The sequence below is a fragment of the Nematolebias whitei genome, chromosome 16, assembly GCF_014905685.2.
Source record: "Nematolebias whitei isolate Nwh7 chromosome 16, NemWhi1, whole genome shotgun sequence".
Classification (NCBI taxonomy): Eukaryota; Metazoa; Chordata; class Actinopteri; order Cyprinodontiformes; family Rivulidae; genus Nematolebias; species Nematolebias whitei.
In genome coordinates, this window is record NC_056513.1 from 121275 (window position 1) to 131606 (window position 10332).

The 10332-nt window shown below is 43.3% G+C and overlaps 1 protein-coding gene across 1 annotated transcript in view; it reads left to right on the plus strand.

Annotated features, from left to right (window-relative positions):
* The window catches only part of LOC119422987 (potassium voltage-gated channel subfamily H member 1-like), a 69235-nt gene that overhangs the window by 34351 nt on the left and 24552 nt on the right, over positions 1-10332 (plus strand). The window contains exons 6-7 of the mRNA XM_037690398.1: positions 239-631; positions 3269-3698. Of these exons, the coding sequence (XP_037546326.1) occupies positions 239-631; positions 3269-3698 (823 nt within the window). The remainder of the gene's footprint in view (positions 1-238; positions 632-3268; positions 3699-10332) is intronic.

Genomic DNA, 10332 nt, shown 5'->3' on the forward strand with positions numbered 1-10332 from the left:
GTGTGTGTGTGTGTGTGTGTGTGTGTGTGTGTGTGTGTGTGTGTGTGCGTGTAGTAGATCAACTTTTTTCATGATGTTCTAATTTTATGACCAGAACCTGTACACGTTGAAAAATAATTGGTATAATTTTTGTTTTCCCAGTATAATATTGTAGGTCAAAGGCCATGGTGAAAATACTTATTTAGACTATTGTTTCTATATATAAATCAAATTAAGAACCATTTTTTTAATGTCTCAGGTTCTCCAGCTGGGTTCAGAAATCTTGCCTCAGTACAAACAAGAAACTCCAAAGACACCACCTCACATCATTCTGCACTACTGCCTCTTCAAAACCACTTGGGACTGGGTCATCCTCATCCTCACCTTCTACACAGCCATCATGGTGCCCTACAACGTCTCCTTCAAGACCAAACAAAACAATGTCACCTGGCTGGTGGTGGACAGCATTGTGGATGTCATCTTTCTTGTGGACATTGTTCTCAACTTCCATACCACTTTTGTAGGTCCAGCAGGAGAAGTAATCTCTGACCCAAAACTGATTTGCATGAATTACGTCAAGACCTGGTTTGTCATCGACCTACTGTCCTGCCTGCCTTATGATGTCATCAATGCCTTTGAGAATGTTGACGAGGTCAGTAAACAAAAAAGTCCATGCTCAATAATCCATATTATCCGTATTATAATAGTCAGTAAACAAGTTCCTCAATGTGCCAAAAATAACAGCTTCCTGAAAATATAGGAGAAATTAAGTCGAGTTTATTTTATTATTAGATTTAAATACCTGTACATTTTCTTAAGTTGTTTAATAATTACACAGGTATGTTTAAAAAAGGTAAATCTGGTCCTCTGGACATTCAAAAAACAAAACAAAGAAAAAAATGTAGAAACGTTTCATCTTTCATCCAAAGGACTTCCTCAGTCTGAGGTGCTGTATTCAGCTCAGTCATATAAATAGCACCTTCTCAGAGTGGATCAACCAGTTTTGATGCTGTCAATAAGTTGTTGGCAGCTCAGAACATCACATACAGAACACCATGGACTTTGTGGATAAGGTGAGGGATGTCATCATGGAGACTGAAGAAATAATGGTCTCTTTTGATGTCACATCACTCTTTACGTGCATTTCTGTTGATGCAGTAGAGGTGGTCAGTTTAGGATTAAAATCAGACACCACTCTGAGCAGCAGGACCACACTTTCCACAGAACAACTGTCAACTCTTTAAACTGTGCCTGCAGTCAACCTACTTCACATATGGGGAGCAATATTATAGGCAGAAACATGGGTGTGCTATGGCGTCTCCAGTTTCTCCTATTGTTGCCAACCTGTACATGGAGGAGGTAGAAAAGAGAGCCTTGACATCCTTTATAGAGACACCACCAAGTCATTGATTCAGGTATGTTGACACCTGGGTTCAAATTAAATCTCAGGAAATCCAACATTTTACTGACCACATCAACTCTGTGGATAAATACATCAAGTTCACACAAGAAGTTGTAAAAAATGGCAGGTTGGCTTTCTTGGACTGTGAGGTCCCAGTCTCTGATAGAGGATGTTTGTAAACAGAGGTGTACCAAAAACCCACCCACACAGACCATTATTTGCAGTTTGACTCCCACCCTCACCCTTTGGAGCACAAGTTAGGAGTCATCAGGACTCTGTACCACAGAGCAGACAGTGTCCCCACTAACTCAGGAGCTGGGCAGAAGGAGAAATCCCACACAAAACAGGCTCTTGAGCAATGTGGATATCCTAACTGGGCCTTGAAAGCAGAGAAGAAACCCAAACAGGACTCTAGTCAGCCATCAGGTGAAAAAGAGGAACCCAGACCCAGACCAGTGGTCATTCCGTATGTTGAGGGCGTATCAGAGAAACTGAGACATTTATTTTCTAAACAAAACGTCCCAGTGGCTTTTAAACCCCAAAATACATTACGGCGAAGACTGGTTCATCCCAAAGATCCAGTCCCCCAGCACAGAGTAATGTTGTGTATGCTGTTCAGCATCAGGAGGGCTGTGATCAGTCTTACATCGGGGAAATTAAACAGCCACTAGCCAAAAGGATGGACCAGCAAAGAAGAGCAACATCAGGCCAGGACTCTGCGGTCTACACACATCTCCAGGCCAGCGGTCACTCTTTCAGGGATGAAGATGTTCACATCCTGGATAGAGAGGAACAATGGTTTGAGAGAGAAGTAAAGGAGGCCATCTTTGTGAAAAGAAATCGTCCATCATTAAACAGGGGTGGAGGCCTCTGTGTTCAACTGTCCCCCTCTTACAATGCTGTTATTGCTAGTATCACTCAGCCTCCTGTGAATAGTAAACAGCCATCAGTGTGCTAATGATCCATTGTTATGCTGATGGTCCTTCTTGAGCATGTGATCAGCTGGTTCTGGTTGTCAGCAGCAAAACTGGTTGATCCACTCTGAGAAGGTGCTATTTAAGAGACTGAGCTGAAAACAGCACCTCAGACTGAGGAAGTCTTTCGGATGAAAGACTAAACGTTTCTACGTTTATTTTATTTTATTTTTTTGCTTTGTTTTGTTTTTTGAATGTCCAGAGGACCAGATTTAACTTTTTTAGATTTTTCTACTTGGATTATTGAGCATGCATCAGGATACACAGGTATGTGTTTAACAATGAAAACAAACTCTTTCTGTTGTTAATCTGAGAAAAAAAAATCTTAGGATTCAACTTTCAAAAATATCCATCCATCCATCTATCCATTATCAAAGGGGGGGGGGGGGTAGCAGCTTGAGCAGGGAGGCCTAGACAGGAGGCTCTTTCCACAGCCACCTCTTCCAGCTCTAACAGGAGGATCCAAAGGCCTTCCCAGGCCAATTGAGAGACATGGTCTCTCCAGCATGTCCTGGGTCTTCCCCGTGGTCTCCTCCTAGTTGGACATGCCCGAAGGACCTCCCTAGGGGCCTTACAGCTCAGATCTTTCTTCATCACAACGGACCGGTACAGAGTCCGCAATACTGCAGACGCCTCACCAGTCCGTCTGTCAAACTCACACTCCATTCTTCCATCACTCGTGAATAAAACCTAGAGATACTTGAACTCCTCCAATTGATGCAGAATTGTTTGTGTAAAAAAAGGGAAATAATATATTTTTTCATCATTCCCTCTCACAAAATGATTGAACTCTTTTCTGAATTAGAGAAAAGAAAATCAGAGGTCATCCAGGTTTTTACAGTATATAATCTAGACAGGTCTGTTATCTATGAAAGTGATCATTGTTTTCTTTATATCTTTTTTTTTCCTGCAGGGGATCAGCAGCCTCTTCAGCTCACTGAAGGTGGTGCGTCTGTTGCGTTTGGGTCGAGTTGCCAGGAAGCTGGACCACTACATTGAATATGGCGCTGCTGTCCTGGTTTTACTAGTATGTGTGTTTGGCCTAGCAGCCCACTGGCTGGCCTGTATTTGGTACAGTATTGGAGACTACGAAGTGATTGATGAGGATACAAATAACGTGAGACTGGACAGCTGGTTATACCTGTTGGGCGAAGCAGTGGGTACACCATACAGATTCAACATCTCTGGTTCGAGCCGCTGGGAGGGCGGGCCCAGCAAAGACTCCGTCTACATCACCTCTCTGTACTTCACCATGACCAGCCTGACAAGCATTGGCTTTGGAAACATTGCACCAAACACAGATGGAGAGAAGATCTTTGCTGTGGCCATGATGATGATTGGATGTGAGTCTATGCCATTCCCTTTTATTTAACAGTTTGATGGCACTAAAAAATTAATATTCAGTTATTTGTTTTTTTTGTGTTTTTTTAAGTAGTTTGTTTCAAGCATATTTGAGAGCTATCTTGTTTATCTCTGGAACCATGCTGTTTCTGTAGCTTTATTTTATTTGCATTCAATTAATTTCAGTTTATTTATATAGTGACAAGTCACAACAGAAATCTCAGGGCAATGTACAGAAATATTTCCATACATAAAAAACAATTAATATAAGTTATCTATTTAAGTCATCAGAATGTGTTGAACCTTCACTTCCAGCTGTACTTTCAATAGGAGGAAAGACAGAAAAAACATGTTAACATAGAAATAATTACAAATACAAACAGGTAGCATAGAACATGTAAAGACAGCAGCAGAGTGAGGAAATGTGGTCAATGTGTCATCCAGCAGTCAGTCTATAGCAGCATAACTAAGGAATAGCACAGGAAACCCTAGCCAACCCCAAATAAAGGATTTATCAAAAAGAAAAAAAAAAAAAAAGGATTATTGAACATGGACTTTATTGTTTTGAACCAGTTTGACATGACTGTCGACGAGGAAGAGGGCCGGCAACGGAGGAGGGGGTGTGCCAAAGAGACCATCTTAGCACAAACATAACTGGTTTGTTCCACTTTGGAGTAAGCTGTTGGGGGAAGAATCAGTTGTGTGTTGTGCGTTTCCTTGACTGATGAAGCCTTCCGGATGGAAGGTGAAATGTTTCAGCACAAAAAAAAGAAACTGTCCAGATGACCTGACCGAAAAATGTTGGAAAAATCTTTAAAGTAGATAAAAATAAAAGTTACAAATGAGCACCAGCACACTTCTCTATTCCTCAGGCATTTTCTCACCCTCAAATATGCCATTGAATATTGGAGTCAAAAACCTCACTGCCATCTCTCATCTCTCAAAGACATTTCCAAACATCCACTGGTATGTCATCAGGTCCTACTGACTTCCTCTTCATTATTTTCATAGCTTTCTGAACTTCACCCTCACTAATCTTTCCCACTTCCTGGCCAAAAATTCTATGACCTCTACTCTTCTTTTGCTTTCCTCCTCTTTATTCATTCCCTTATATTCCTGTCTCCTCTCTTCAATCTTCACATTATCATATTTCTTTTTGGCTAACCTCTTTCTTTTAATACCTTCCTACACTTCACTATCCCACCACCAGGTTTCCTTATCCATTCTCTGTCCAGATGACACATCAAATACATTCCTACCGGTCTCTCTAATTACTGTTGCTGTAGTAGCTCAGTCATCTGAAACTCTTGGATGGACTGGGACTTAGGCATACCTTTTGTCTTGTTTGCTGCTCGAGAGTCCACTCAGAAATCTGAGTTGATGTTTGGTCATACATTCTGTAGTCCTCTAAAAATCCTCAAAGAGAAACTCCTAGAGGTAAATTCTTCTCTCCAGAACAGTTTTGGCTATGTCTGCAAGTTCAGAGAAACTCCACCATTCACATGAATTTGCAAGAAAAACACTCTGCGACTCACAGAAGTACATGAAACGGCATAATGACCGTTCTACCATGTCACGTTCCTTTGTTGTTGGTGACAAGGTCCTAGCATTGCTATCTGTTCCTGGTTCTACTCTGTCTGCAACATTTTCTGAACCTTATTCAATTCAATTCAGTTTATTTATATAGCGCCAAATAACAACAAAGTTGTCTCAGGGCAATTTACAGACACATTCACATACATTAAAAAGCCAATTAGTAAAGTTCTCTATCTAAGGAGGCCAGCAGACAAGTTCAATCTTGGCTTTGTTGCAGTTTCCCATCCTGAGCAAGCACAGTGGCAACCATGGAAAGGAAAAACTCCCTTTTAAAAGGAAGAAACCTCCAGCAGAACCAGGCTCAGGACAAGCGGCCATCTGATTTGACCTTATGAGCTTTGTGAAAAGTTAAGTGACAGATTATGTAATCGGTACTCCTGAACGGAGGAGAAAGTTTCAACTATGTCACACAAACATGTTGAAACCTTACTGTACTTGAGAGCCAAACGCTACTTATGAACTTCAAACAGGTCAACCGTTACTTTCCATTCAGGGCTTCATTTGTAAACTGATTGATGCTGGAACCAGTGTTGCCAGGTGAGAAATGTAGGATTATCGTACACTGACATAAAATTATCATATTTTGAGGGAAATTATCATACACCCATCATAACCAGAATAACATCTATTTATGCACTATAGTAGTGATGGGTCCGCTTCCAGACCGGCTCTGCTTATTCTTTTCTTTTCCTCACTCATGAGGCAGGCGCAGCAGACTTTTCAGCCAATCATGGCTGTTGTTCTCAGGCAAACGCATACACGTTACTTGTAGGTAACATTTAGAAAAGCACGATTGGCTGGAGCCAATCGTGCATCTGTTTGCGGACACAGATGCCTTCAGGGTTCACAAAAAAACTCCGGCAGACAAGTGTGAGAGGCTGATGACAACTGATTACAACCACACATTCACGAAATGGTCAAATTATCGTATATTTGGCCTTTTTTGGGATTATTGATCATACATCGTACAGAGGGCAAAATTGTTGTACAAATACGATAATTATCGTACACCTGGCAACACTGGCTGGAACAGTGGGCAGGCCGGGGGGAGGGGGGTTCCATGGGTCCTCTCACAGAAATTTTTGAATAACAAAGATGACATTTCCTGAATTTTGGTGTATTTTAACAGATTGTTATACAACAACATTTACCTACAATTGTAGACAATAAAATTACTACTATTATTGTTGTCGCTGTTGTCCATTGTTGTCATCGTTCTTTGTTGAAATCAGGTCTCTCTTGTAAATGAGTCCTCAAGGCTCAATGGGATTTACCTGTCTAAAAAAAGGTTGAATGAAAAATTTTGGAGAGGAACAGCAGGTTATGCGTGAATAGAGCATCTGCAATTTTGTCAGGTTTCCTAAACCCCCTCCTCCCTCCCCACACTTCACAGTTCTGAGCTGAAATCTTCTCTGCTGAATTCAGTCCTCATGGATAAATATATCAAGTTCACACAAGAAGATATAAAAAATGGCAGGCTGGCTTTCTTGGACTGTGAGGTCTCAGTTTCTGATAGAGGACATTTGCAAAGTGAGGTGTACCAAAAACCCACCCACACAGACAAGTATTTGCAATTTGACTCCCATCACCCTTTGGAACACAAGTTAGGAGTCATCAGGATTCTGTACCACAGAGCAGACAGCATCCCCACTAACTCAGGAGCCAGGCAGAAGGAGAAATCCCACAAAAGACAAGCTTTAGAGCAATGTGGATATCCTAACTGGGGCTTCCTGAAAGCAGAGAAGAAACCCAAACAAGACTCCAGCCAGCAATCAGGTGAAAAGGAGGAACCCAGACCGACAAGTGGTCATTCCATATGTTGTGGGAGTATCAGAGAAACGGAGACATTTATTTTCTAAACACAACGTCCCAGTGGCTTTTAAACACCAAAATACATCATGGCAAACACTGGTTCAGTCCAAATATCCAGTCCCCCGGCACAAAGAGTAATATTGTGTATGCTGTTCAGTCGGGGAGCCCTATGGGAGGTACTCCGGGAGTATGGGGTAACAGGCCCTTTGATACGGGCTGTTTAGTCCCTGTACGACCGTTGTCAGAGCTTGGTCCGCATTGCTGGCAGTAAGTCGGGCTCGTTCCCAGTGAGAGTTGGACTCGGCCAAGGTTGTCCTTTGTCACCGATTCTGTTCGTAACTTTTATGGACAGAATTTATAGGCACAGCCAAGGTGTTGATGGGATCCGTTTCGGTGGCCTTAGGATCGCTTCTCTGTTTTTTGCAGATGATGTGGTCCTATTGGCATAATCAAGTCAAGTCAAGTCAAGTCAAGTCATCTTTATTTGTAGAGCACAATTTAAAACAGATAAACTGTTATGAAAGTGCTTAACAGAAATGTAGCAAAACATAGGCAGCAAAACAAAAACATCATACAGATTAAAATTACTGGAGCAATAACACACACTAATGATCACACTAAGGAAAAACAAGCAGTAAAAATAAACGTCAATCATTAAAACAACAGAATTTAAAATGAGGTACACAGAACAAAATAAACTAACTCACACAGTATTAAACGCCAGAGCAAACAGGTGCGTTTTAAGGAGGGATTTGAACACCAGGAGGGAGGAGGCCTGCCTGATGTTGAGGGGCAGGTTGTTCCACAGGTTGGGACCTCTGACTGAAAAAGCTCGATCCCCTCGGAGCTTCAGGCGTGATTTTGGAACGACCAAAAGAAGCTGGTCCGATGATCTCAGGGCCCGAGATGGAACATATGGTTCCAGGAGCTCAGAGAGGTAGAGGGGTGCGAGGCCATTAAGGCACTTATATGTCAGGAGGAGAATCTTGAAGTCGATTCTGGATCGCACAGGAAGCCAGTGAAGGGAGGACAGAACAGGTGTGATGTGCTCAGACCTACGTGTACCAGTTAAAAGCCGAGCAGCTGCATTCTGGACGAGCTGGAGACGTGAAATGGACGCCTGACTGACCCCAGCATAAACTGAGTTACAATAGTCCAGGCGGGTTGTGATGAAGGCATGGACTAATGAGTCATGATATACAGCTTTCGCTGGAGCAGTTCCCAGCAGAGTGTGACGCAGCCAGGATGAGGATCAGTTCCTCCAAATCCGAGGCCATGGTCTTGAGCCGAAAAAGGGTAGAGTGCCCTCTCTGGGTCGAGGAGGAGGTCCTGCCCCAGATGGAGGAGTTTAAGTATCTAGGGGTCTTGTTCACGAATGAGGGAAAAACAGAGCGTGATATTGATAGGCGAATAGGTGCAGCATCGGCAGTGAAGCGGGCGCTGTATCGGTTTGTTGTGGTGAAGAAAGAGCTGAGTCAAAAGGCAAAGCTCTCAATTTACTGGTTGATCTACGTTCCTACCCTCATCTATGGTCATGAGCTTTGGGTTGTGACCGAAAGAACGAGATCACAGATACAGGCGGCCGAAATGAGTTTTTTCCGCAGGGTGTCTGGGCTATCCCTTAGAGATAGGGTGAGAAGCTTGGTCATCCGGGAGAGACTCATAGTAGAGCCGCTACTTCTCCACATCGAGAGGAGCCAGTTGATGTGGCGTGGGCATCTGGTTAGGATGCCTCCTGGACGCCTCCCTGGTGAGGTGTTCCGGGCACGTCCAACTGGGAGGAGACCCAGAGGAAGACCCAGGACACGCTGGAGGGACTATATTTCTCGGCTGGCCTGGGAACGCCTTGGGATTCCCCTGGAGGAGCTGGCACAAGTGACTGGGGAGAGGGAAGTCTGGGCCTCCCTACTTAAGCTGCTACCCCTGCGACCCAACCCCGTATAAGTGGAAGAAAATGGATGGATGGATGCTGTTCAGTGTCAGGAGGGCTGTGATCAGTCTTACATTGGGAAAACTGAACAGCCACTGGCCAAAAGGATGGCCCAGCACAGAAAATCAACATCATCAGGCCAGGACTCTGCGGTGTACACTCATCTCCAGGCCAACGGTCACTCTTTCAGAGATGAAGATGTTCACATCCTTGATAGAGAGGAACAATGGTTTGAGAGAGGAGTGAAGGAGGCCATCTTTGTGAAAAGAAACCATCCATCATTAAACAGAGGTGGATGCCTCCATGTTCAATTGTCCCCCTCTTACAATGCTGTTGTTGCTAGTATCTCTCAGCCCCCTGTGAATAGCAAACAGCCATCAGTGTGCTAACAATCCATCGTTAGGCTGATGGTCCTATATCATGTGAGCAGCTGGTTTTGGCTGTCAGCAGTAAACTAGTGGCTCCACTACAAGAAGGTGCTATTTATAAGCACCTCAGACTGAGGAAGTTTTTCGGATTATACATGAAACGTTTCTACATATCCTGATGCATGCTCAATAATCCAGGTAGAAAAATCTAAAAAAGTTAAATCTGGTCCTGTTGACATTCAAAAAAAAAAAAAAAAAAGCAAAACAACAAAAAAAATGTAGAAACGTTTCGTCTCTCATCCGAGAGACTTCCTCAGTCTGAGGTGCTGCATTCAGCTCAGCCTCTTAAATAGCACCTTCTCAGAGTGGAACAACCAGTTTTGCTGCTGACAACCAAAACCAGCTGATCACATGCTCAAGAAGGACCATCAGCCTAACAATGGATCATTAGCACACTGATGGCTGTTTACTATTCACAGAGGGCTGAGTGATACTAGCAATCACAGCATTGTAAGAGGGGGACAATTGAACACGTAGGCCTCAACCCCTGTTTAACGATGGACGGTTTCTTTTCACAAAGATGGCCTCCTTTACTCCTCTCTCAAACCATCGTTCCTCTCTATCCAGGATGTGCACATCTTCATCCCTGAAAGAGTGACCGCTGGCCTGGAGATGAGTATAGACCGCAGAGTCCTGGCCTGATGATGTTGATCTTCTGTGCTGGGCCATCCTTTTGGCCAGTGGCTGTTTTGTTTCCCGGATGTAAGACTGATCACAGCCCTCCTGACACTGAACAGCATACACAGCATTACTCTGTTTGTGCCGGGGGACTGGATCTTTGGGATGAACCAGTCTTTGCCGTAATGTATTTTGGGGTTTAAAAGCCACTGAGACGTTTATTTTCTAAACATAACGTCCCAGTGGCTTTTA